The sequence below is a fragment of the Calypte anna genome, chromosome 6 (assembly GCF_003957555.1).
Source record: "Calypte anna isolate BGI_N300 chromosome 6, bCalAnn1_v1.p, whole genome shotgun sequence".
NCBI lineage: Eukaryota > Metazoa > Chordata > Aves > Apodiformes > Trochilidae > Calypte > Calypte anna.
Genome location: NC_044252.1, coordinates 26,180,299 through 26,208,294, shown reverse-complemented (window position 1 = coordinate 26,208,294; position 27,996 = coordinate 26,180,299). Strand labels below are relative to the sequence as shown.

The following is a 27,996-nucleotide window of genomic DNA, read 5'->3' as shown; positions in this document are numbered from 1 at the left end:
GTTGTTCTATTGATTGCTTTGAACTATCTTTTCATACAGTCTCTTTTGGAAGTGAATATTTTCATCCTGAAGGAGCTATATTTACTGTAGTTTCATTGAAATGCAAAACCCCTGAGGTCATTATAGTCAGAGAAAAGTATCTGCTTAACAAAAATGTCACTTTTTGTATTTGTAGACATATATGGATTCTGAACTATAGAAGATTATAGAACTTACCAAAGCTTACTTGTAATTCCTTTATTGGATTTCTAATGCTAGATGGAGATCCTATCACTGATTATAAACCTACTACAAAAAGGACTATCGACATGCACCCTCTTCTTCCACTGTGCCCAAAATTCCATGCATCTCAGCAAAATTCCTTGGCAGTTTTCTATCTGTTTCAGAGACATGGCCACTCTTTCTCTTCAGCACTCATATGATACCTTCTTGTCCACTGCAGATTTAAAAGACAATTTATCCTTATTTGATATTCTTATTTGTGTAAGTTCTGACACTGATTCCTGATGGTTCCCTGGGTGCATGCAATCCTCAGCCTGGGAGCTTTCCCAAGTGGGGAGCTGGAACCTTATAGGGGAAGGACACCTCCTTTTTTTTTGTTATACATATTTTGGATCAAATTATACTAACATGACAATAGTCATTTGGGGGCCTGGGAGCATGAGGCATCGTGCTTGCTGTGTTCAGAGATTATCAACCAAGGGCTCATCCCTACAGCCACTCCATTGTGAGTGGAGAAGTGCAATGCAGGGATCATCACCACGTTAAGAGCTTGCTGGGGTGAAAACACAGAGGCTGATTTTCTTCTTTGTACAAAAGTAGTCAAGTGCAGCAAGCCATGAAGGGTGAGATTTGCTCAGTTGTGAAAGGCTTATTACCACAAAGAGGTTGTACTTTTCACCAAGAGGTATTAATAGTGCTTTGTAGACCATGTGAAACATGCAGGAGTTGTTTGTTCACCACTCAAATGTGGCTGTTGGAGAGAAGGGAAATAGTAACTGCTGAACAACCCACAATGACTGTGTGGTTTAGAGCAGGAAGTAAAGATGATTAATATCCAGTTGAAACAAAATGTCTTGTTCATTAGACAAATAGTAAGCTGCTGTGTTGTCTTCCCTCCACTCCCCCCCCCCTTTTTTTTTTATTTTAATAGAGATCGTGATTGCTTCGGGCATCATGGATGATGGAGTGCCTCCTGCTTAATTTTCTCTATCTGGGGTCATTTCAAATGTTTGTCCAGTCTCCTTTTGAAGCCAAATAGGTCACATTAATCTTGCTACATATAAAAAGCCTCAAAACAAGCTAGAAAGAAAAAATATAGGAAACATGCACTTTATTCCCTTTGATATCTCAATATTTTATTATATTGATCTATGATTGAACTTGGACAGCATGCAAGCCTACAGGTTTGTGTCTTGCAAGACAGCTGTAGGTTACAATAGTTGTTCTAGGGGACCCTGAGGTTCACTGAGTGCATGATATGACGCTTTTCCTCTTTCTGTAAGAGCTGCTGGTGGCTGCTGTCAGAGGGAGGCCCTTGCTGTGCTTAGGCATGGTGGCTCAACTAACACAAGCCTGGGGTAAGACCTGGTGGTGTAAACTTCCTTCCAGGTGATTAACCTTTGAGTTTTACCTTATGTTTGCTATGGGTGCTTGTGATTTGTTACTGTGGGTCACCAGGTACATGACAAATTGTGTATCAGAACACTGATATTTGTTGTCTCGGTTTTCTGTATATATGGAATTTCTCTTTCCAATACAGATTTTAAAAAATTCAAAATCTGCAAGTTTTCTCAATTCATAATTCAACCTCAGAAGTATCAGATTTGATTTTTCCTTGATATCTCATTCTGTTATTCCAGTAACATTCCCTTTGACAGGAATGAGTACCATTTTTATGTGCATCTCTGCCATGACCTTCTTGCTTCATTCTGACACAGTTTTTTCAGTTTGTAAAGGGACAATTAAATCTTTCAGATTAATCAGTTACTGTTTTTATAGTACTTTGAGGTATTCACTAAGAAGTGCTAGCACGGAAATGCTGGGCATGGAGAAAATGAGAAGTGCTCAGAATGCTCTTATCAGGGCTTATTAATCACCATGTAAATTTGTAGTGCAAATGAATGTGCAAACATTTCACAATGATAAGACTTCAGCTTTAGCACTCACTGAGGAATAGAATTTCCATGTCCCCATCAGGCAGTACTGCAGCATTTGGGCTCAGCTGGACATGTTGACAGAAAAGCAGAATGCAATTTTAAACCCGCCAGACATTCTCAAAACATATTGCAGGGCTGTGTTCCTGACAAGTCTGTGCTGTTGTGGCTCAGTGAGCTTCTTTAAGGAGGAATCCATCTGATGTGTGTCCTCAGTGCCTGTGTCTTAGGTGTGTTGTCAGAGGTTGCTGTGTTTGCTCCCAGCTGAGAGGTGCTGCTGGTGTTTCCCAATGAGAGCAGGAGAGCAGGGCTGGTCTGTAGCAGGGTGGGATCCCTTCCAGTCGAGTTCTGTCACGGTGTGCAACTACCCAGAGGGAGCCAGGCTGTGGGAGGAGGGTGTTGTGGGTGAAACCACACGCAGAGAAAACTTAGCAAGGAAAGAGGTGCAGGCTGCTCCATGTGGGAAGCAGGCTGGGGAGGCTGGAGACTGGTTGCACCACGGAGAAGCTGTTTGCAATGCAGGTGGGGCTGCACACAGGGGAATTTAAGGTTTCATTTAGAATTTAGAACTGGCATGTCTGACATTCTGCTTCTGAAGAGCTGTAAAAGGTGTTGGATGGGTACTAGGCCTTCAGAGTAACAACATATTAAAGAAAAATATATTGGAAAGCAGGCTACTCTTTATGGTTCAGGGTGCAATACAGCTCCCTGACAGAGCTCAGTACACTGGTTTAGCCCTTGGATGCCTGACTCCTGGCTGCACGAATTACTGTTTATTTCACTGAAGCCACAAGACTTGACCTTTGAAGGGCCCCAGTGATATGCTACGTGAAAAAGCTGGGGAGTTCAATCAATCAATGGCTATTTTTAACTCTGCACCTGTGAGTGACAGCTGCCCTTTGATGGCTATAGCTTGAAAAGATTTGATGTTCAGACCAGTGTGAGGGAGTTCACTGTTAACACAGGCTGTGTACTTCTGTGATGTGTTCTGTATGTGTGGAGTCATGGTTCTTATGGTACTGAGACAAGTAAGGTTATTCCTTGTCCCTGTCTGGGACATTTAAACAAAATCTTATGGATTTACAGAATAAAGAGATGAGGGTGGTGTTCAAATTAGGATTAAGACGGAGTTTCTCTATGTGCTGTCCATATCTGAGATGCTACCTGTGTTTATACTGTGTAATATATTGTCATTCCTGGCAGCATATGCAGTTTACCTTGGAGTGTTAGGGTTGAGATCCCCCTTACAGAAAGGCTTGAAGCCCTTCACTTCTTCCAGGACTGAGTTTAGCAGGGGATGCACTGAGTGGGAGTATGAGGTCAGACTTGGTCTGTTATCTCTGCAGCAGAATCCATTTCCTATCCTCTGATAACCAGCTACTGAGGATTACTTCTTAGGTTTGGATTTGAAACTGTGGGATCCCAGCACAGCATATAGGGCATAATGCTTGACTGTGACTGACTTGACAGTCTCAGAGCCTGCTCTTTTTGTTCTCTCTGTTGGAACTGGGGTGGCAGGAATGGAAGGCATTGCTTGAGGACACTAAATACAGAGCATCAAGGATGGAAAGTACCAGCTTGCATAGATGTCATGGTTTGCACTTCAGATAATTTTGTGTTAGATCTCATTCCTTCACTGACAATTTCTGCTGGACCTTCTTAATTCTTATTGCATCTGCAGTGACTGTCCAAAAAAAGGCCAGCTGGGTTAATGGTGTTTAGGATCTGCAAATGAGAACTGACCTGTCTTGAACAAACAAAATACTGTGTAAATGTGTGTTACTTTACTGGCACTGCTATGCTGCAACTCTTCTTATCAGTATCTTGAAATCTGTGTGCATTCATTTCTCTCCGACTTCTTGCTGTGACCAGAGTAGCCTTGTGTTTCAACATTACAGTGCCAAACTGAGAAGGAAAGCATTTAAAAACTCATGTCTCACCACAGTTTATCTGAATTGGAGGAAGAATTGGAACAAAACCCACTTGCAATCTTTGGGAAAACAAATGTTGGGTTCTAAACAGCTTGCCTGTGTCCCCTGTAACTAACCTTCCTTTCCTTATATCTCTATGGCCAGCCCTGAGTTGGACTTTCAGATGCAAAAATCCAGGCAAGCATCTTCATGCTCCACCAGCTGAAAAAGATCCATCACTGTAGTACATCTGAAATGATGAATTCTATCAAGATTTATCTTATAACAGTTTACAATCACTGCATTTTCTGATGCTAGCAACATAAATAGTATTTAGCAGAATAAATAGTGATGAGCAATACACACGTTAGGAAAAATAAAGCTGAATTACAGTACAAATTTTTTATGCAAGCTGTTTAGGACAGACAAATTGTTAAGGAACAATAAGTGGCTGTTTCTGGAGCTGAAACCTGTTCTTCATGTTGCTGCCTTCTCTGCAGGTAGATATTTTCGGTGTCGTCTCTTGCAGTTCTTATTCAGTTGTGGGATTTTGTTTTGTTTTTAGCAATGAACCATTTTCAGCCTTTGGGGAGATAGTGATCCAGATTTGGATTGGTTAATAGAACTTTGCCCATCCTACAAGCACGGCCTCACCCGGCACGGTAATGCACAGGGCGGTATGTATGCCCGGAGGCTCCATCCCACAGTGGGCAGGGAGGCGGCCTGGGAATTCAGAAGTACACTTCACAGCTGCTGCAATCCTGCCAGGTTTGTTCCAAAGCAACACTTATTGCATCATCAGGAAGAAAATTAATCAACCTACCAAGGAAATCCACTTCAAGTCTTTCCGCCAAAAAATCGCCACACTAGGAGAGCAGCGATTGTTGCAAAGGCAAGGGGAAAGACACAGATTCTGGAGAAGAAGGCAGTGAGTTAATCTCGTTTTGCAAGGACAAGAGTTTGATGAGATAAAGCCACTTGGCAGAAGGTGCTGAAACTTGGGGTGTTATTTGGAAGAGGGAGGGAGAAAGAGAAAGCAGCAAACACGGCAGAAAAACCTGCAGGGCTGTTCTTTCTCATCAGAATGTCTTGGGGTGCATGGAGCATCCAATAGCTCTGCTCTGCCTTAGGAACTTGGACTACTAAGAATGACTTCAGAGTGACAGATAGGCTTCTTCCACGTGACAGATCTAATTCTGGTCTGTCTAAATCAGACAACTCTGTCCAAAGAGTGCCCTCTGTTGCATTTAATAGCTCAGTGCATGCCATCAGAACCCACCGTGCTTCTGCAGGATCCCAGCGTGGATGCTTTCTGCTATTACTTCAGCTTCCCAACAGCTTTATTTTTCTTAATTACTTACAAATACCTATGGACTCAGATTAGACTTAGAGGAGCAAATAGAGTCCATGGTAAGAGGGATCTGTATGCATTTGAGAACTGTGGCTGAAATGTGTACATATTCTAGGTATGCATTATTTTTATAAGAATGAGGTTTCAAAAAGAACAGTGATGTTAAAATCCTTAATTTATTAGGATTACTCAGGAGGTTTCCTCTCTAAAAGAAATAGTGAAAATTCTACAATGCCCTTATGCTATAGTACTTGCAGACACAGGTACACCCACTGCATTCAGTAATAGGAAATTTAACAGCTGTAGTCATTATCTCTCTCATTTTTAGAAACCTGTAAGTTTCATTGAAAAGATCTAGGAATGTTTCTTACTCTTTCAAGAGTTTTGTTCCATACTGTTTTAGTAATTATTGGAAGTAAGAAACTTACCATTACTCTTGCTGAGAAACTGTTTCATGTCCTGACACTTCCTGCTCTTTAGAAATTATGGTTTCCCTTTCTAGTGATTTCTTCTTGCTGTTTAAGAGCTGTTGTTTACTCAGGTACAGAGCTAACACCTGGACCCTGTTGCATCTGACACCAACTATGTCTTTGAGGACAGGTAAAGCTCATTAGCTTGATTTTCAACCTCAGATGTACTTAATTTGCATCAGCTATCCAGCAGTCAGCCTGTCCAGTCAGCAAGACATCCTACTCCTTACTCCTAACAGTGTCGTACCAACTGCACCATCTATTTTACTCTACTTAACCCAACCAATCAATATTGACAGCACTGAGAAGCCATAAAGAAATGCCAGGTAATTAATTCTGAGGACCTTCTAAGTATTGCAACATAGAAAGGCATCCTTTTCTCCTATCCTTGATGTGTTAGGTTAATTTTTGTCTTGCTCAAAGGCTTCACAGATGAAGTTAGGACTTTGCAAGAGGGGCTAATGCAGGCTTTGATACCACACTGAGACTTACAGGGAAGGGGAACTTTGAAGGGAGATTTGTGGTTGAAAAATGCTGAGTTTGCATATCCCTATGTTCCTTACAGAAACAAGTCCTGTTGGCATCACAGGTCTTTAAAAGGAAGCTTCAGTGGAATGTGTAACCCCTGGGTTTTTACTAGTTTAAGATACCTGCAGAGACTGGGAAGAGGCAAATTTTCTTCCAGATGCTCCAGTATTCAAGACACAAAGCTCATGGAATGTTTTATTTATCTGGTAAAATGATGCACAATGATTTTTTGTGACTTTTGGTTTTTCTCTGTAAAATAAACACCTCTAGTAGAGAAGTCCAGTTCAACCAGGAGTGGGAAAAGTTTAGAAACACGGCTGTGATGTGTTTTATAGTAAAGCAGCACAAAATCCAATCGCAAAGAGTAGGTGGAAGATGATTTCTGCAAGAGAAATACAGACTAAATGTGAGGACTTCACTATCAGCTGCCTTCCACATTCTTTTCCCACTTTCAGTAGTGCAACTCCATGTCCTTAATGTGGCTCTGCCACCATATCAAGTTTTAGTAACTTGATATAACTTTAAGGGCTTTTTCAAGCCCTCTCCAAAGAGAAATTATTTCAGACATCTCTGTTAACCCAGTGAGACATGTTTGTTCCTCTTTGGGAAGAGGGTGTGAAAGAAATAGAAAGTAATGTTAAGTATAGGAAGTTACTGGTATGACTTTATTGACCAGAGTGTGGGATGTGCCAAAAAAAAGTGTATAATGTTGAGAAATAAAAATTGATTTTTAAATATTTTTCTTTCTGTCAAATTTACCAGGTCTTCCTTTGAACAACTGTTTTTATGTTGACAGAGTCACTGTACCCATATTTAAGACTGATATTTTAATACTTTGCTATTTACCTGAGAGTGTGTAAAATCTGGATATACCTTTGCCTGTATAAAATAAGAGAAAAAGATACATTGAGATGGCATACTTCAAATAGGACAAAGTGCATCATTGTGCTTTATAAAAGCAGAACAGATAACATTTACTACATTTTGAAATTCTGGAAATGTCTTCCACTTGGTTTCACTGTCTGAAATTATAAAAGGATCCTTAGTCCTTTTATCTTCTAACAATGATGGGGTTTTACTAGTGCAACATTGTAGTAATGTTGCTCTAGATGTATTTGTAATTTTAAGTTGGCTTTCAGGTTGGTGTGGCTATAGCTGATGAGTCAATCTAAAAGGTTTTAGTGAAAACATGATCTGGGCATACCTTATTCCAAGGACCTGTTTTAAAAGATGTGTTGGCTCCAGAGAATTAAACCAGCTCAGGGAAATACTCCTGGTGCCTCTGGGAGGCAGCAGTTAGTGAAATAGACATTGGTTTGCAGTGAGAAAACCTGATTGCAATTCAATTTGTGTATCAGGAGGGGTGGGCACAAAGGGTTAACCTACTAGAGTTATGAATATGCTAAAGTATTAACCCACGGAGTAAAGAAAAGCTTCCCTGCTGCTCCTAAGCCTGATCTCTGTTCCTGTACAATTTATCAGCTTGTCTGGGCTGTTGCTGAGGTCAAATGAAGTATGAGCAGAGTTTACATTCCTAACTTGGTGTCTAAGTGGTTTGGCCACTTCTCATTAATACCAAGTGGGTTCCTTCACTCACTTTGTCAATGAGGAATTTCCCTGAGCCCTTCTGCCACTGCCTCTGAGCCTGTAGGGCACCAACTTCTGTTTGAGACTCCTGCTGCCAGAGGGCTCTGGCAGAGGGCTCCTGATCCTCTGCTTGCTCCTCTACTGTGAGCCAGTGGCTCCCATCCTCACTGCTTCCCAAAGGCAGAACCACCACAGACACCCATCCACTTACTGCGTACAGAGATCTCTGCCACTAAAACACCTCCAGTTTGCTCCATGTGTTGTTTTCGTCTGTCACATATCTAAGAGATAAGAGGGAAAGCCATGTATACCAAAAAAATTAAAAATAGTTTTAAAAATCCTAAAAATTCAAGCCCTGTTCTCATGCTTCCAACCAAGAAAATGAAATCTATGTCAATATTGCATATTTCCTAGGGATTGTTTTTTTTCTTTAATTATAGGGGTCTTTTGGTGCAGAAGAGATTTAAGGAGTCTTTCCAGTGCATTTTCTGAGGCTTTTGGTGTGCCCCAGCCCTTACAATGACTGTTGGTGGCTGGAACCCCCATGGGCATCTGCTTACTAATCCCAGGTCCTCCTGGGCTGCCCTTTTCACCCTGCCTTATACAAAAACAAAACTCCTGTCAAGAAGAAAAGGGGGAGCTAAGCTTCATCCATTTAACCCATGACCTCTGTGAAGGCTTCTGTTGTTGTTTATTGCTAAGTATAATTGCTGCCCATTGGAGAGAAATAGGAAGCACAAAGTCCCTTACATGTACTTCCTTTCATATCCAGCACTAATGATGCCTGTCACAGCTGACAAGGTGAGTGTTGGAGGCAGTGCTCTGTAGGTTAAAGGTCCTTGTCTGTCCCCTGACCTTTGCAGATCCCCAGCTGTGAGCTTGCTTTTTTTTTTTTTTTTTTTTTTTTTTTTTTTTTTTTTTTTAGCAAACACAGCATGTTGTAGTTCTGGTGTTGACTTGATTGTAAGCACGGACCCCCCCCAGGTTGGTTCAACCCTAATTGCTGCAGACCACCAGCTGCATTTCTGGGTTGGATGTGGTCTCCAGGGATGTAAGCCTGATTGAACAATTATCCTGTTCTGGAAGGCAAGGAGACAATTCCCCCTGTGCCTGAAGCAATGAAATAGATGTTTGTTAGTACTGCTACAAAGACGGATATGAAGTACTGGTTTTGTGTTTTCTTTTAACCCAGGTCAGTAGCTGGCTAAAAAAGTTGAAGAAATCTTTAAACAACAAAATCTGAAGCCAGAGATTTTTTCTTTTCCCTTTGAAACTTAGAATTTCTAACAATGCAATTTTATCAAATATGTAGGTTTTACACAAACTGGTGCCCCCTGCGTAGTGCTGAGGCTGGGTTGTAATCCTGATTTGGCTCCTGGACAGAGAAAAGTTTTAGAAAGGGAAGTTGGTTTCACCAAGGTTGGTTCTTTCTATTCTCCAGCAAGAAATATTTGTGGCTGAAATAGCAGTATGAAATAGAGTATTTTGGACTTTCATTAGAAGTTAAATAAAATTCTACTTCATTTTATAGCAATGACACATTCATTGCATGGGAGAAAGAACAGCGAAGCTCTGACTCAGTGAAGGAAGAAGAGAGAAATTTCTAAAGAAGGACATTTTAGGGATGTAATGGAGGTCTATATAGTTTAACTATTAGTAGTATCTGTCTTTAGTACATTTCCTTAAAATAACCCTTTGCCCTGCATCAGCTGGTATGAGCACAGCTCACCCCCCCTGCATGCCATAGAGCAGCCTCCCATATCCCACCTGAGGTCACAGGAACCTACTCTGTGCCCTCAGTTCCTAGTCCTGTCACAATTTATGTATTTCATGCAAAATAGGATGGCTGCAAGTGCAGTAGCTTACTGCAGGATAGCAGGGAGGACCTACCCTGTGAAACAGGTCTGGGACATTTGGTTTGCCTAGCAATGCTGCCCCCAAGGTGCCCTTAGCACTGAGACATTTAATGTAATGGAAAAAACCTCTTTCTCCTTTTTTTCAGGCTTGTGTTTAGGGATAGCCATTTGTCAGAGAGGACTGTAGTCTGGGATAGTGACAAGAACTGAGTTTTTGAAGTTCTACATTTAAAGAGGTTGCCCCTACTTTGCAGGCAGTGCCTGTGGGCTGCTGGAGGTCAGGGTGCAGTGCTGGCCACACGCGTGGCGATGCTCAATCTACCAAAAGCTGCAGCACTGACTCTGCACCCAGTGTGCAGAGGGTCTTGACACCCTCTGTCTCAATTTATCACTACAGTTTTCTCTAGGAGGGAGGTCTTACCACGGGGCAGGAGAACTTCTCACTGTCACAGACATGTGTCTCACAGTGCAGCCAGACCTTGGACAGCTTGGGGATATTACGGAAGCGGAAGGCGTTGAACTGGAAAGTCGCCCGGTTTGTTTTCCCGTTCTCGTGCACGAGGATGGAGGTGTCTGTGGCACACCTGTGTTGTGCATGGAGAAGAAGAAGTGTCAGAGCCTACATGGCTTCAGTGAAACATCTCCTGAGGCCCAGGCTGATAGATGTGTTTGACTTGCTGTGGACCAGCTTCTCTTTTGCCCCCTTCGTCCTCCAGCTTTCACTTGTCCTCAGGGCTGGGCAGAGGTGCTCCCCCAGGTCCCACCAGCACCTACCCCTTGGTTATCAGAGGCCAGTGGATCTGGTAGAAATACTCTGAGGAGGGAGTTGCCCAGCAGTTGTTGAGAACAACTTTGAACCTGGGGAGACACAGATCCCAGATTAGCAAGGAAGGTCCTGATTGTCATTTTATTAATTATTGCTCCTTCTTTTCATAGAATTATAAGGAACTTCTGGAGATCATCAAATTGAATCTCCCTGCCAAAGCAGGAATTTTGCCTACCTGTCACTTAAGCCCTTAGCTTCCACTCCAGCAAATATGTCAGAACCAATTTCTGATGTCTCAACGATGAAAGGGGCTTCTTTTATACTTGAAAACTTGGCATTCTTTGAAAGACAAAGAGAAAGGCACCATACATTACTAGTGACATGCAAAGCAAAGGCATGGGGCAACTTCAGACAGCTCTGGAGAGATGGACCTTAGAAGGCTGGGTTCTTACTACGTGCATGCTCTAAATTCTACATGTTGTTGAAGGACTACTGGAAGCCCAAGGAAGTGTTTAAATTTATTTTTTGTTGTTAATTTTTGGCTTACAATGATAAAAAGAGACAGGATTTGGACTGTGGCATGTGTTATATCATAGTATGGGTGGTGAGCAAGCTTGCTGCTGTTTCTGGAACACCAGAGCTGGTGGGGGAAGCTGGTGGGAGTGAGATACTGGAGATGACTGTGTGGAATGCAGAAAGAGCTTTACAAGCTACAGTCATTCATCCACTAAAAAGTCAGCCTGTTAAAGTAGTGCAGTGTGTGATATTCAGGTGAGAAAGTCTGGTTACAAATACACTGAAGTACCTACCTTAAATCCTGATGCTTTTTATTGCATAAGATCGTAATGAAGCCAGACCAGCACTAAAGAATAACATGTTCAGTCATAGTGTTGGTTTTCTTAGTTAGACCTATCCAGGAGGATTCAGATATTTGTAGTTCTGGAGCTACTAGGCTATCTTTTCATGCTGTTCTTTCTTTGTTCCCTGGTACTGATTTTCTTATGCATCTTGTCTCACCTATGTGAGGAGGTGGCTGTGAGGCACGACAGTATTCCCACTGCAACATCTGATAGACTGGCTGCACTGAAGTTAAGGCTCAAGACTGTGTTTAGAGTAGTGATTCATACCTGGTAAGTGCCCTGAAAATTTCTCATTTAACCAATGATTCCTCCCAAAAGATAAAACTCAGAGAAGTACTGTCATAAAACTCTAATTGGTCCCTTGTGCTAAAATGAAATGAACCTGGTATACGGCTTCTTTCCCAAACTCTTGCTTTACACTGCTTTAGGGTATTAGGCTTTTCTTCACAATGAGTTTCAGTGTTGAAGGTTTGATTTCCATCCAGGCTCCAGCCTCTCATGCTGTATCACAGACATTTGCTGTTACTGGTGTGTCACAGGCTAAAGGTCAGGAGAGATCCAAGTGTTTCCACTGGGTTACCCTGTAGCATAGACACTGCTTCTGAGTGAGGAAAGGGTACATGGACCATCTGAAGGCATGGCCCACCATAAGCAGAAGGCTGTGCCAGAGAGTAGCCAAGATGAATAGGAAGGCAAAATAAATCTTTTATTTCCATTTTGCCAGAAAAAAGTAAGGACAATTCATTGAAATTATCCTTTACTCTCCAGTGACAATATGAACAAAATAAGAAACAACTGGCCTATTAGCTTTCTGAGCCTGTTCTGCACTTATGATCAGTGGGAAAAGCAGTAATACAATTCAGCCATTCCCTCCTTTTCTCTTGGGACCTCAAAGGCCATTAGAACAAAAGAGTCATTTGGCCAAATTAAAAAAAAAACAACCCAAAACCCGAGATCCAATGCTCCTTGTCCATCATTTGGTTTTGTAGCCATTCTGTCGGGGGTTGATAGGAGCAGTGTGGTACATCCTCAGACCTTGCCAGTGTGGTATAGATCAGTGAAAAAGGCCACATGGACTTTCATGTGACTTCCCAACACTGCCAAAATATGCAGTGATCAATTGGTACCTAAAATGCAGACTGTGGGAGGAGAAATTTCCATCAATCCACTTTGTCCTTCTACAAGACCAGTAAATTTATCAGTGTATCTTAATAGTGCTTTTTCTAATTCTGCTGAAAGAGAGGTAACTTTGGTGCTCGTGACTGAGCTTTGATAGAAAAAACCCAAAATTCCAGCATGACCTAAAGGTCTCTGGGGAGCATGAAATATCTGTCAGGTCAGAGGACCAGAAAGCAAGAGAAGTACACAGAGCTATCTGTAGAGGTTATGTGATGCCTGCAGGTACACACTGCTCTTTGTGTGGGACTACAAACAAGTTTTGCATTTTCTTATAAAGCCTGTCAGCATGTTAGAAATACACCTCTCAGCAGAAAAATCTGACTGATTTGGAGGGCTGATTTGGAGTTGGTGTCTGCTGTGTTCAGTTTAAATATATCCCTTCTAATAACCCCCCTAATAGAAACCAGAAACCCTGCAACTCTCCCTGTAATTATCTGTCCCAGGCTTGTAATGTGCTCCATGACACATGCAGGTCAGGACCAGTATCCCTTTTTTCCCAGTTTTTAGGCTGAAGCCTGTGGAAGGTGAAGGCAAAACGCTGGATGGCACTTACGGAGTAGAAGTTGAGGGACAACTGACTTTCAAATGAACCAGAGCTTCCATTCTTCACGTGGATGGTGGCCACCCTGGGGACATAATCAGGTTTCTGGGTAAGTGAGATGTGGTGCTGAAAATGGGATGAAGTGCACTCCCAGAAGAGGACATACCTCTGGTCAAAGGCAGCCTGATTCACCAGGTAGTTGGCATTGTATGTGCAGGTGAAGGAGTAGTTCACAGGCTGACTCTTCACGATTATTGAGGTGTCATTGGAGACAATGGAGTTGTAGAAGTGATAAACGGGGTTCTTGAACTGTGGGTGGTGAGACAGAGACATGTAGGCAGGAGTGAATCCTCGAGGCATCAGGAACAATTCAGTCATTTCAAACGTGAGGACTTAATCTGGTGACTAATCACCATCCCCAAAGAAACATGGCTTTGTAGCTCTTTTTAAGTCCTGCTGTCTATAAATGTGTTCTGTGTAATATAGGTGCAAAAGGGTAAGTAACAAACAGACCAATATCTAAAAGCCTCTGAGTATTTTGCCTGTAGATGCAAACCACAACTATTTAATTCTTCTTTCTCCTTCTCCTTGCCTTCTCCTTCCGTCAACGCTTTAAGCCTTCTTCAAGCTAAACCAAACAGGACTCTCTCAAGAGAATCCAGCCTGTTTCTGAGTTCAGCTCAGAAATGTTGATCTTGATAGTCTTACCTCTGACTGTGTCCCACAGTAGGATTTGTTTTTAGGTGACAGGTCTGGGATTGTGAATTGGTAATATCCTGAATCATGGATCCCATTGTAGCAAACTCCTCCCAGTGCCAGTTGATTAACCTCCCATCCATAAGGACACTCTGGAATTCTGGTAATGATGGTTTTAGGATAGCAGTAGACCAGAATTGCATCTGAAAGGAAAATAATACACCTAGAGTGATATTCAGTGGTGTTTTGCTTTCAAGAGGTGGGTGTGTCTGCACACCTACTTTCCATTGGGATTAAACTTCAGGGCTGTGCTGTGAAAGGTTCCCTAACATTTAGGTACAGCTTTAGGTACACCAAGCTGACCTCTGAGTTGTTAAATTTTGTCCTCATTGTAAGAGTTTGGCCTTTGCCTTCGAACCAATGCAGAACTTATGTAAAATGTTTATCTTACTGGACTAGCTGGTGAAGCAGAGATGTTGCTAAGAAATCTGAAGTGAAAAATGTCTGCACTGAAATCCCACAGCAGAGCTGGCTTTTCTAACACCACTGACTCCATAAAAATAACACTGGTGAAGTTGTTTGTTAGGCTTTGGTAGATGTGCAGGTTTTGCAGCAGTGTGAGATCTAGGCCATGATACATATTCTGCCCTTTGACTCTTGGCACTGGTATTCCCATGCCAATGTAAACCGAGTTTTTGAAATTCTGGAGTTAAAAGCTAAGATCTAAAAATTAACTGAAAAGTCTAACCCTGTTCATAGCAATAGTAAATGAATGGAAATCATAGCCCTGCTAACAACCACAGTTAATAGCAGGGATTGCCAATACAATCCTGAATATTAAACACTGCAACTTACAGACTGGTTGCTTCATGGTAGCAGAATTGAACATTTTTCAAAGAGAATCAGTCAGTGTGAATTTCAAGGCTTGATGGGAATTTAAAGAGCAAATATTGACTAACCATTAGTGACCTGAAAGTTGAGAAAGACTTCCAATTACCACTGTCAGAAAAAGCACACCTCACCTGGAATTATTCAATAATTTCTTTTAAAGCCCTTGACACTCTCATTATTGTGATAAAAGCCTGATGTTGCATGTGTGCATAAGGTTAGGGAATACTCAGGGAAAATACAACAGGGACCTCAGCAACTTACACATTTCTAATCAACAAACCTTCAGCACATGCAAGCTGACCCTGCTTGTGTTGGTGGTCAGGTTTGTAACTCCAGTGACTTTGCAACTATGAAAATTCCTGCAGTTCAGAAAAACTACTTGTACACATGAAGGTACTGAAATAAATGGCTAGAGAGTGAAATAATTCTAATAATTGACCAGTGATAGGACAAGGGGTAATGGGTGTAAATTGGAGCATAGGAGGTTCAAGTTTAATATTCGAAAAAATTTTTTTACTGTAAGGGTGACAGAGCCCTGGAACAGGCTGTCCAGGGAGGTTGTGGAGTCTCCTTCACTGGAGACATTCAAAACCCGTCTGGACACGTTCCTATGTGATGTACTCTAGGTGGCCCTGCTCTGGCAGGGGGGGTTGGACTAGATGATCTTTCGAGGTCCCTTCCAACCCCTAGGATTCTGTGATTCTGTGTAATTTACCATGAAATTACTGGCAGGAGGCTGACACCAGCCACATACACAGAAAGCAAACACTGTGTATTGAGACATATTCAAACACATTTCTAAAGCACATTTCTTAATTTTAGTGAATTCTGTGTTTCAGGTTTGTCTGGTACCAGATCATTTGAGTCTCTGGGCAGAAATCAGTCTACAGTTAGGGCCTTAGCTTCAATGATTTTTGTTTTTCCTTGTTCAATATAGCATCAGAAGTTCAGCCCAGCACTTCGATTCACCACTGATCATCTGACTGCAGTCAGTGAGACTAGAGCCCAGTTTGGGCAGCAAAGATCTGTTGCATCTGGCCTGTGCTATCACAAATAATTTCTAATTGTTTTTTTCTTTGCCATCGTTGCCTCAGTTCTGCTTCTGCTTAACTTTATTGCACAGAGTTAAGCATATGCCTAATTCTTTATGGGACTAGGACTCTTTGTGGTGCTTGCTTCACTGTGCTAGCTGAAATCAGATCAGTAAAAGAAATGTAAGTAGTAGCTCTCCAGGATCTACTGCTTAACTTTCTGAAGAAAAGCAATTCCACTTTTGAATAGAAAAAAAACCCTTTGGCAGCTTGATTACAAGAGAAGATCATAAGAGACTTAATTTATTTTACCTGCTTTATTTGGATTGCAAGGCCCCGCAAGAGCTTGAGCCAAGATGACCAGCAGATAAATAGTGAGAATCACCATTTCTTGCAATGATCTGAGTACACAAAGAATAAAAGCTGAAAACGTCTTTAAAATTGGAAATAAAATGCAGACCAAAAATTATAGCTATTGTTAAACATTTTCTTCTTGCAGAAAGAAACAAATAATACTCCTACTATTCTGTTGCCCACCTTAATTTCACCTACAGGATAAATATTTCCAAGATCAATATTATTGCTGAGTCACTACTGCAGAAATTTTACTATTTCATTTTAGTGGTGGCTTTGAAATACTGTAGGTTTTCTTTGTTCTGGTAATGAGTGTAAACCTTACGTGTTAATATAACCAGATGAAACTGAAATCATAGCATCTGAAAACTAGAAGAAATATTATGCAATAACATATGTATATTGTGCTTATAAATTTAGTGCTGAAACAATTCTCTGTGGTGAAAGTTATCCTGATCTCTATAATCTCGACTTCTTGGAGTTTGGTTTTGGTAAATTACACATTTTGTCCTTTGCAGCTAAATACTGAGTTTGTAAAATAACATAAAGGGCAGTAATTTACATTTGCTCTTCAGGCCTCTCATCAGCAAGCTGTGTCCCACAGAGAGAAGCAGGTACAGCCTGTGGGACTGGTACTGGAGTTCTCATATTTTCCTTCTGTAGACACTCTTTAGTGCCTGCCCTCATATACACATCACTGAGCAGACTGTCAGGAGTAACAAATATCACTTAGGTAAAGAAAATAAACCAAAAAATCTTCCCGATTATGTATTTCAAGTGAAAACAACTAATTTCATCATTTTCACTAAGCCTGTATTTCAAAATATAAAAGGCTCCTAAAGTACATTTCAGTGACAGTTCCTTCTATTTATAATCCTATATATATTACAAGAAATTAATTATTATACCTACGAGATAGGAATAGGCTGAGTATTTCAGATTTTCATTCCAGTCTTATTCCAATCGCTGCGCCGGTGGCTCTTCCCAAGATTTCCTCTTTCAAATGAACTCAGCTGGTGTTATCTTTGCTTTATATAAGCAATCTTGTAAAAGGAGCCCATCTCTGGTTAAATCTCAACCTGCCAGTATTGTCCAGTGAGGGTGGGAAAAAAAAAAAAGAGTTATAGAAAAGTAGTTCTCTTCCTCTAGATGGGAACTCTTGCTGTTATTTGATTTTTTAAAAGTCGGTTTATGGTGGTTTTTTACAGCTCTTGAAAACAATTGAACAGAAGCTTCTGAAGGTATATAGTGGCACAGCATTTTAATTTTCCAAGTTAATTAAGGAAATACAGAATTTCTGCAGAGCTGAAACAACAGTTGCCTTCCAGGAATTCAGTGAAAATATATTTATAGGCATTTGGTGCCTGTCCTGAATGGCTTCTCGATAATGTCAAGACAAAAGTAAGTTCCACAGATGATATATACCATCTTTGGGGTTGTTTTGTTTACATATGTTTTCTAAAAGTTCACAAGCATGTAAGTTTTTGTAGGCTCTTCTTTAAACCTAAGTGTCATGATATATAATTATAATACATAACACTGTGTGCATAAGACTATGTAATATACATTAATTATACATATGTAAAATACATTCATTACAATAAAGAATATGTACACTTGGCCACTGCACAGAAAACTGAAACAAATTTATTCTTCATATGACCATATGTCATGTGGTTGCCATATAACTGTCTTGGTCAGCTGGTAAAATTTTCTGGTAACCTATTACATTGTGTTCTGTGCTAGCTTTCAGTGATAGGCCCAGAAAAAGGACTTGGGTACTCTAGTGATATTTTACATACTTGCATAGAACATGTGGACCACAAAACAGTCTTGTTATATCTGCTGGCCTGACCTCAACTTTGGGCACCTGTGTATCCACCCAGATCAGGGTGTTGCGGAATTACAGAGGCTCTGGTCTTTGGCTTGAGTCAGAAAACACAGAGGATCTCACTGACCTTTCCTGGGAGATCCAGTCCTGCAGGACTCCTCAGAAATCCTAAAATAAGGAAGATTTAAACCTAGGCATCCATTTTACACCCTAACCTCAAATTCTTCTGCAGGCTCTGTTGCCCAAATCTGTTGATTTCCTAAGTTTACACATTGTTTAAACATCCACTTATTTTTGTCTTTCTGTGTGTGTGACTGTGTATTTGGCCTGGAACCACAATCTGGGCTTTCTGGTGAGACATTATGGCCCTCCCTGTTATCAAGCATATATAAAGAAACAGAGGAGGCTTGCAGGAGGCAGGTTATTACTTTGGCCATGAGAAGGGCCTCACAATCTTGAACAAACTGATTCTTCAGGCTCAAGGGATCTTATTCAGCCCATGGCTTGGCCTTGATCTCTCAGGTCTGCCCACATTGTGATGATTTGGAGCACAAGATATTTGATCAGGTATAGTGTAAATGCCTTGCTAAATATGATATAAGTGGTCAGCCTCACCATAACATTAACAAACCATTTGAAACACAGATTAGCTTTGTTCTGATGATTTTTAGCAAATACTGTAATTACATTATCATTGCTGTAATGCTATAAGTTTCAGTGTAATTACTCCAAGATGGATCTAGTCCCATATTTTTGAAAGTAAATAAATCTCTCACTATCTTCTATTATCTTCTCACAGAAAAGTTATCTCCACATACATAATACCCCTTTTAGGTGAAAGGTAGAAAATAGAATGAAATCCAAATTTGGCAGAAGTGCCAGCTGGTGTATAGTAGTCCACATTTGCATAAGAAACAAGCACAAAGTGCACCTAAGCCAACCAGCATTTGATACTTGCCCTGATCAAAGGTGAAGGCTTGAGGAAGGGTTAGGTTTCTCTCAGTAACTGCACACACAGAAAAAGGAAAGCCATTAAATTGCAAAGCAGACCATTGAGGTTTGTTGTATTTCCCTGCCTCTTTCCAAGCCCACTGAATAATCTCAGCAATTTCAGTATCAGTAAAGATTTTGACAAAGAGCAAATGAAGGCCTTGTTGTGGATTTCACCTACAAGGGCAGCTTGTCTCTCCACCTTTGTTCCTTGCATTTTGATGCAAAACTCTGCAAGTATCTGCTGTCTGGTTCTTAGAGAAGAAAACAGGTTCTGCTATTTGTATGTGGAAAGGATATTGTGACATCCAGTTTTCATTGGTTTGGATAAAACAATAAACCAAAGAGTCCCTTAGCTTCATGTAAGGAATTGATGGGGTAATGAGGATCAGTGAAGATGTCTCATTGATACCAGGAGGGGTGAGGTCTGGTGACATTTTCCTAGAGGCTGCAATGTGTTGATGGTGGTGTTTCCAATCACAAAAACTTGGCATAGGTGTCTGAGATAAGGGGTGCATTTACTCCACTGGCTGGATCTGGAAGCATGTGGCAACTGCTTTGTGTTGGTAACTGGTTTGTGTTGGGCCTGAGCCGAGCTAATGGGTCTGGTTGGAAAGGCAGCACTGTGCTGGTCCAGTCAGACTTGTCCTAGATCCTGAGTCTACAGTGAGCTGTGCTGTGTAGACTCATTGCCTTGAGAAATAAATACCATATGAACTTCAGCATTATTTTGCCTTTTACAGAACAAATGCCTTTCCAATAGTTAGTTACTCATGGCACATGGTTGGTCACTCACTTCAGCATGTGGTTGAGTCACCACCCCTGGAGATATTTTAAAAAGTGTAGACGTGGCACTTAGGGAATAGTTTAGTGGTGTAGTTGGGAGCCATAGATTTATGGCTGGAATTGATCTTAAAGGTCTCTTCCAGACTAAATGATTTTACTCTATGATGTTTCAGCCTCATGAGCAGACAACAGAATCATGCAGGTGTGTAGCAGAGCTCCTGGCACCCACAGATACCCTGCACCCTAGGTCTCCAGATGGCTGACATTCTTCAAACAACTCAGAAACAGAAGAAATCAGAGCAAACTGTGTTTGTAGAAAAGGGAATCACATGAAAATCAGAGGTGGAGGTTTGGGTCAGAAAAGAGATAGTCTTCTGCTGTACACTCCCCTGTGCATCACCTGTCTGTCTTGCCTACGCAACGCTGAATCATATTTTTCAGCAGTCACCTGCAGCCATGTGCTTGGCCAGACAGTGCTGCTGTCAGTATCTGTAACTGCTGGGGTGTCCTTGAGCACAGACTCTTGGCTGAAGAAGCATTCTCTTGTCATTTCTCTTGTTTGAGGCATTTACAGAGAAGTTTACAAAGGCAGAGATTGCCAAGCACAGAACTGTGGCTGAAGTAAATAATCAGATTTCATGTTCATTTGAATGCCTCATCCCGTTGCTGTTTAGCTTTGCCAGCATATTCAGATGAATATTCTTTGGAAGCTTGTCCAACAAAGTTCTGCCTGGAATTCACTGCTCTTGGAACAAAACATCAATTTCCAGCTGAGTTTCCTTGAAGTCTTTGTGTAGGTAAGTGTTTTGTTTGGTGTATTTTTTGTGATCTGTCTTGGAGCTAGCTAATTATGCAGGATAAGGATTCCGGACTTGATTTAATAAAAGCATGAGACCTGTAAAAACAGGACCAGAACTGGTGACTTACACTGGTCACATGAAACCACAACCATCCTTGGACTGCCACCTTCTGGAGATGCCTAAACTTGCCAGACACTTGTTTCATTTGCCTGAATGAGTCATATATTGTTTTAAAAAGTGCTGTAAAGTGGCCAAGATATCTTGCAGCTGTGACACAAGACCTCTAGGAGACTCGTGCTTTTGGACTGGCATCTGGAAGACAGGCAGGATGCTCAAGGACATCTCAAATGGCACTGTCTGTCTGTGTGTGGGCACCTCAAGTGAAAACAACAAGGCACACTCCTCTGGTTGGCTTGGTATTAATCTTTTTTTAGCCTTGGAAGTCTGAGCACTCTTGCATGCTCTGTGGCACATATGTTGGAGGACCCTCAAAGTGTTCACTGACTACCCAAGGTAACCAGGTAGAAGTTACAGCACTTCTGGGGAAAGGATAACTTTGAATTCTACAAGTGGGGACAATTGCATCTGAACCTTCCATAGCCCTGGTTAAGGGCTCTGACCACCCAGCCTGTCTCCTCCAACTGCCCTTTCAAGAGAGCACAGCTCTGGCTGCTGTTCTCAGCTGCAACCAGCGCTGCTGTCCCACTTGGGATGTGCCACAGCAGAACTGCAGGCATTTTCTGCTGAGGATACATGGATTAAGTGTTTTGTAGTGGCATGGTGTTGCTGGGGAATAGCATTCTGGAATCACCTGAATGTGGCCTACATGGCTTCTGAGGTGCTTAAGTGCTTTTTTGGATCTCAACCATGCTGTCCTGTATAACACCTTGTAATACTTTTAGTTCTTGTTATCTCAACAACAGGTCTTGATCTCTTGGCAGCGTGGGCAGGGGATGGAGGGGGGAGGATTTTAAGAGGAAGGTGAGAAAGAAGGTAGAATGGAGTCTTTGTGTCGTTCATTAGTTCAATCTTCTCAGGTTGGCAGCTGGGTCTGACACAGTAACCATTGCTCTTCTTGTTCCAGTGATGCTCTTTCCTGTTATCCCCACTGCTGCTGGGAGGGTTGCAGCATTGTTTCTTAGCTTGGGTTGGGGGATGTCACTGCAACTGTGAGAAAGTCTGTAGCAGCTGCCCAATTCCTGGTCATGATGCATAAATAATGTTCACTTAGCCTACATGCCTTGATACACAAGAATTGACAAAAAAAGGACTGCACTGCAGTGGGTAATGTAAAAATTATTAAAGGCAAATTATTCCTCTGCTGTCCCTCAGTGGCAATACCATTGACAGCTGATGAATTGGGCTTAAATGTAGTCTTCTTATTTAAAAAATATTGCTAAGTAAGAAAAAATAAAGCAAAGAAAAATGCAATGGCAAACCAATAAAGAAATTCCAGAAGCAGGAGGAATGCAGCATTATTATAAAGGACTTGATTGCCACCTAGCTTGGAAGTGCCTCTTTCCTTTCATGTTCCCAAGCCTAGAAGCCTTTCCTCAGATTGTCAGACTGTTTTGACCTAGAAGCCTGAAGTACTCCTGCTCTCTCCATAACATGTGGACCCTTAGCTGAGCTATAGACACTGTCTCCAGCTTCCTGGTTACCTGATGGTCTGAGCCAGCTGAATTATGAACCTTCTTTGGGGCATCCAGGTAGGACTGCACACATAAAGGACTGGTAAAAATCAGGTTCTAGAAATGCCCACTGTAATTCCTATCCTGGGAAGAGTTAAGATCAGTCATTTTACCTGTGAAATAATCTTTCAGTATCTGTAGTGCTGCCCTCTGAAATAAAGCACAGCTCTATGCACTCCTGTCGATAGCAGCTGCTGATTAAAATCACAGTCTGGTTTCTTGAGCTACATAATCCTGCTAGTTATTCTTAGACCTACTTTTCCTAGCACACTGTATCCATTATCCTAGTGTTGTCCCCGTTTTTATAAGTTTGTGATTTTTTTCAGCAGACTGATAGCATCATGCTTGGAGACAGTCTCTTTCTCTCTGTGAAAGGGCTCTGTTCATTATAAAGAATTACATTGCTTTGAGAGCTACATGGATCAAACTTAAGCATATTAATTAGGTTGTGCTGTGCTTGTAAAGTGATAATAATAATGCTTATCACAATCCTAGTACCATTATCTCTATTTTGCAGATAATGGAACTGAGCCACAAGGAGGCAAAGCCGAAGGTATAGGGCCCTTGAGCTTGCCTGCCTGCTCTTATTTCCCCTCAGTCTTTCAAACAGTAAGCAGCTTGGAGGAGAAGCTATCCAAGCAAAAGCTTTGGCTGGGTATGTCCTGTGAATTAGAAGATCTTTCTGGTGAGCTGCAGGATGATTGTCTGCGCTGTCATGCCTTGTTTTCTGGAAACACAGAACTCCTATTTTCTTCAAGGGCTATTTTACTGCCCAAAGTCCTAAATTTCCGCTTGTCAATTTACCATTCACACAGGACCTTGTGCCCTATTAACAGTGATTTGATGCCTCACAGTCCATCATCTATTGAGTGGCTCAGTGGATTTTCCTCTCCTGATGCCAGAAACAAAGTTTTGCTTCCCATTTTGTCAGTACATAGCCTTTAGAGCATTCAGCCTCAAAAAAACCCCAGCAAACCTTCCCATAAATAACAGACCAAATTTCAGACCAGTTAAAGGATATACTTTTCTTCAAATTGCACCACCACAACAATGATGATATGCATTGAGATGGGTCTTTCAATTCACCATGCTCTATAGTAGCAGAGAGGTGTTACAGGCTTCATGTAGTGGGATGAAGGAGAGCAATGAAGGAGAGTTTTCAGACTCTTAGGTATTCTGCACTTATTAATTTAGGACTCAACCAATTGCAAATAAACAATAGACATTCCTTTTTTAGTTGGCTTTTAGAAGATATACTAAATACAAGAGCTTGCTGTGTTACTGCCCATATACAGCTCTTGGGAGATTTTCGCAAGTTTCTTCTGCTGTCCAGGTTTGAGAAAGCTGACACCTTTTTCTGCTGCTGGGCTGTAGCTGCTGTAGGACTGATTCACTCCAAATCAATTTGACCATCTATCTGATGATCATAAGTACTGTTTGCTAGCTTTTAAAATTCCTGTTTCTCTCTTCTAGCATGGCTCACAGTAATGCAATTGGATGAAGTATGCACTCTGCATTTCAGTCTAAAGTAGCTAAACAGAGCACTGTGGCCATTTGCAAAATGTTTACAATGATAATACACCAGAGACATTCATGTCATATTTCCTGCAAGCTATTTCAGAAAGTATGACCTTGCAGTTCTCTTCTCCTATGAAAATCCCTCAGGAGTACAATGATCTGATTACCTTCTGAGGGATTCACAGGGTTGTTGTCCTCAGAACCCCACTCTAGCTCCAAGTAGTGAATTCTCTAGGACAGACTGTGCTGAAGACTCTCCATTGATTCTGCTGCTAATGACGCAGGAGCCTCTGCTGCTGTTTGTTTATTCTGGAGATAGCTAAAATTAGAAGCTAACTCTATGTTCCTGATTAATTTAAAGGCAAAAATACAACTTACTGATTCGGTTTATATTTCTGAAAATCTAATGCCAAAGCTTAGAAAGTGTTTTCCTTGACTTGTTAGTCAGTTCTTAAATTATTTTAGTCGGTTCTGAAAACGTAAACTGGTTTTGGAGTATTCTGATACACCTTGCTGGAAACCCTTTGGAAAATAGAATCTCGTTGGTATTATCTATGTAGCCTATAAAAGTCAATGAGTATGAATGTATACAAGATGCAGCAAAGAGAATATATTCTAGGTTTGCAGTATTAATTTCAAGCTCACAGAAACATTTACACAGGTTTAACTCCAGACACCAACTGGCCAGGAGGTGGTGTTAGTGGTGTACTATAAACAGACAACACATGACACAGAAAAGCAAAGTGATTCTCACAGTCATAGGAAATCTGGTGAAGACATTTCACCCTCCTCTGAGTGTTTCCCCAGCTCTTGGACCTTTCAATGGCCTGTTCTGATGATTTGCATTATCCATAATAAGTTTAATTCAGTGTTGCTCTTTCAATGACAAGCAACCAATGATAAAAAGGCTAACAGAATTTCCTTGAAATAATTTCTTTGGGTATACATTAATTATTTTTATAATATAGATAATTTATTATCAGGTAATTTAAAACAGAATAGATCATTTGGGCATAGAAAATCTGAGTGGAATAAATTCCATCATCCAGACATTTCTGACTTCTCTTCCAAGCTCTAATTTATGGCTAGCAGCAAGTAGTTTAGAAAGATGTTCCTCTCCAGGACATCAAATGCTACACATATCCTTCCTCCCTCAACTCCTGTCAGGAGATAACTCCACTGAGATCCCCAGTTAGAGAGTGATCTAAGACATTTCATTCTCCTATCAGAGTTTTAAATCCCCATGCCAGCTCATTTTCCTTCTTTCTACTCATCATCTTCCTCCTGTAGTTGCAACCCTTTACTTTCTGCCTGATATGCCACTAACACCACATTGTCTGCAGCTGTGACTCTGTCATGCCACCTTCTGGTTTTGTGGGCTGGCTTCTCACCTTCACACCTCCTTAACATTTCCCTTCCCACCATCCTTCTGTTTGGTTACCACTTTCATTGAGCTCAGCAAACCCTGGAGCTCACGTAGCCTACTTCACTTCATGATTTTGCTCATGTTACCTAAATACGTGTGTGCATGAGATTTTGTTTGCAAATCTTTTCTTCCAAGGCTCCCTGACTTTGTGCAGGGTTTCAGTGGTGGTTTCCTGCTTGCTCTTCTGCCTTTGCTCCTCTCCTGGGGATTATTCCATCAGCCAGGAAATGCTCTGTGGGCAGCAGATGATACTTGGCAGTCAATGGTGGCTAACTTACACAGTTCCTTGGCATCAGGCTGCTTCTATGATCCCAGGCTATCCATGCATGGTCTTGCATTTTATCAGCTATTTTAATCATTACCATCCAAAGAAAAAGAAGTAAGGGCTCTTGTGCTGCCTCTTCCTGTGCAAGTCATTGCCAGCCCGGACCTTTTTTGCCTGACTATGCTCCCTTGAATTGAAGTAAGGAGGCCAGGTGCAGCCTGAGTTTTGCTGCTTAGAGGCTCCAGAAGCTCAAAGAAGAAATAGGGAAAGTGTACCTTGATATTTCATTGCTTTGCCTTCTTCAGGGAGGTTTCCATGGCTCAGCATGCAAGGCATCTATCTGCTTCAGCCTTGCCTGATGCATGGACTGCTCTTTCCTCTCATTTTGCACAGAGTACACAAGAAGGGGCAGCTCCTCTTGTCCTCTTATTTTTCATTTGTCTGTCCATGCCAAAGTCAGAGACATCCTAACTGGTGGGTTTTATAGTTCTTGTACAGGGACATGCCCTGATATTTGTGTCTAAATTCTGTATATAGCCATGTTACAACAGCAATTATCTTCTAGATTTAACATACTGGACAAAGTGTCCTAGATGGTCTGGGAGAAGAGCCATTGGGATTCAAGGCCACAGAGACCAATCAGGCTGATGATTTATTTATGTGATTGACTGTTGTGATGGTAACAGCTATTGCCATTTGGCTAGAATTCTCTAAGTTTTAATTTATTTATTTATTTTAATCACATAGCTATTCTATTAAAAAACTTCCTGTTTGTGGTCAAATATCTTAACGCTAGGGAGTCTTGGCACCTAAATACCTTTAAAAAATTTGCTCTAATTGATTTAGATGGCTAATTTATATTTTCAAAAGAAGTTATTCAAGAGTCTAAATCTAGTGATTTTCAGGATTGCAAAACTGATGGTCCCCGTGCCATTCTTATTGGGCACTGGAAGCTTCTCTGTCTATATTTGCCAAATAAATCTATTGCACTTTGAGTTTCACGCAGAACAGCTTTTTAAAATATAACTCCTATCTTTCACAAAGCACCTTTCCCAATGAAGCAACGTTGCCTGCAGTATTACTGCTTTACAGTGAGCTGAGACCGTTCTTCATCCTGCAAGTACAGGGCAGCTCCATCATTTCTGAGGGCTATTTATATTTATTGCTCTGGGAATACAGGCAGAGAGGGTCACTCAGAAAAGTGATACTCACTCTGAATATGATCTGTTGCCCTTCTTTTAAAATGAGAACTGGTAAGGAGATATTGCTTCACTACATCAGCAGAGCATATCTATAGGATACAATCAATATTTCCATAGAGCCCATTATTTCAACTTTTCATCCAAATTCTGCAGAGAATGTCTGTGGAAATAGCGCAGTCTTCTTCAAGATGGAATTCTGAAATTTGATCAATTGTGCAGAAAAAGCAGGAAGCACTTCTTTGGGAAAGTTTTCTGTCTCCCAGAATTTTCTGAAGCAGAAGTCTTTTCTCCCAGTAATTATATAGGCTGCAACTTTTACTTAGGAAGGGTGGAGGGGAAAATCTGCTTATTCAGTATGTTTCTTTTAGGACTGGTCTTTTAGAGATTGAAAAGGCCTGAGTGTGTGAGGGAAATTGAGCTTGGATACAAAGGGCAGTTAATGAGGAACTGGAAATTTGTATATAAGAAATGAGAGAAAGCAGAAAATAGGCAACTGTGGTTTGTGTCCATATATATGGAATTCTAAGGAAAACAGCATCAGAATTCAGGAAATATTTCGTCAGTGGTTTGCCTATACCCACAGCACAAGCTTAGTAAATAAGTGACTACCCAAGGTAAGGATGCCAAAACAGGAACACTTTTAACAGGCTACTGACTGTTATTATTTTAAATAGGCTTTGTATCCTCATGCTTCTCTTAGATATATAATGTTAAGAAATACCTTGGGTGTCACAGCATCATATTTTGTTCAAATATTTCCTTATTTTCACAAGGCTATCTTTGAGATAAGGAAGCTGTTGATTACAGTTTCATTTAATTACTACAGGTAAAATGTACTTCAGGAAATTACTATCCTCACTCTAGCAGGGATTTCTGTTGCTGTAGTGATGATGTTTTTCAGACACTGTTTTGGAAAAAAATTCTAGAGTTGTCATTAATATATAATTATGATAATGAACTATGATGGCTTTAGTTTGCCTTCCTGTAATGCCAATGTATATCTGAAATAAGATAAGAGTCCTTAGGTGACATTTACAGTGATTATATTAATTAGAGAGGTGTTAGGGTAGCATTACCACTTTATAGCCCTTGAACTGACTATTTTAATAGTCCATGTGCAGGGACAATACTTCCCCTTATTTTGGTGAATAAGGACTATCGCAGTGACCTGGGAAGAGGATGGCTTTAACTGGACTATGAGTGCACCTTTGACTGAGAACAGTGGAATCCATGTCCAGTATCCAAAAAGACCAGTTTCAGGGCATGTCAGCATTTATTTCCTTGTGCAAATCTCTCGACTGTGAAACAAAT

At 41.1% G+C, this 27,996-nt stretch overlaps 1 protein-coding gene across 3 annotated transcripts; it reads right to left on the bottom strand.

Moving 5' to 3' along the window:
• Positions 1-6,596: 6,596 nt before the first annotated feature.
• On the bottom strand, positions 6,597-26,030 carry TECTB (tectorin beta). Of its 3 annotated transcripts, none has more exons than XM_008490141.2 (12): positions 25,497-26,030; positions 17,089-17,255; positions 16,135-16,223; positions 13,913-14,103; positions 13,371-13,513; positions 13,217-13,289; positions 10,860-10,963; positions 10,633-10,716; positions 10,280-10,442; positions 8,214-8,283; positions 7,262-7,294; positions 6,597-6,797 (listed from the first exon to the last, which is right to left on the bottom strand). In XM_008490141.2, the coding sequence occupies exons 3-12, from the start codon at positions 16,208-16,210 to the stop codon at positions 6,745-6,747; spliced, it is 990 nt and encodes a 329-aa protein (XP_008488363.1). In that variant the 5' UTR covers positions 16,211-16,223; positions 17,089-17,255; positions 25,497-26,030; the 3' UTR covers positions 6,597-6,744. The 3 variants fall into 3 exon arrangements, with proteins under 3 accessions (XP_008488363.1, XP_030309543.1, XP_030309544.1); XM_030453683.1 differs by having other exon boundaries at positions 25,759-26,030; XM_030453684.1 differs by having other exon boundaries at positions 6,608-6,797; positions 17,085-17,255.
• Positions 26,031-27,996: the final 1,966 nt, after the last annotated feature.

Bases quoted from the DNA above. Each gene is read 5' to 3' on its own strand.
- TECTB (XM_008490141.2), bottom strand. From the start codon at position 16,210: ATGGTGATTCTCACTATTTATCTGCTGGTCATCTTGGCTCAAGCTCTT. The intron at 13,514-13,912 runs GTAAGACTATCA...CACCACCCACAG, and splicing joins ACTGTGGGACACAGTCAGAG to TTCAAGAACCCCGTTTATCA. The intron at 8,284-10,279 runs GTAAGACCTCCC...CTTATCTCTTAG, and splicing joins AGAAGTTCTCCTGCCCCGTG to ATATGTGACAGACGAAAACA.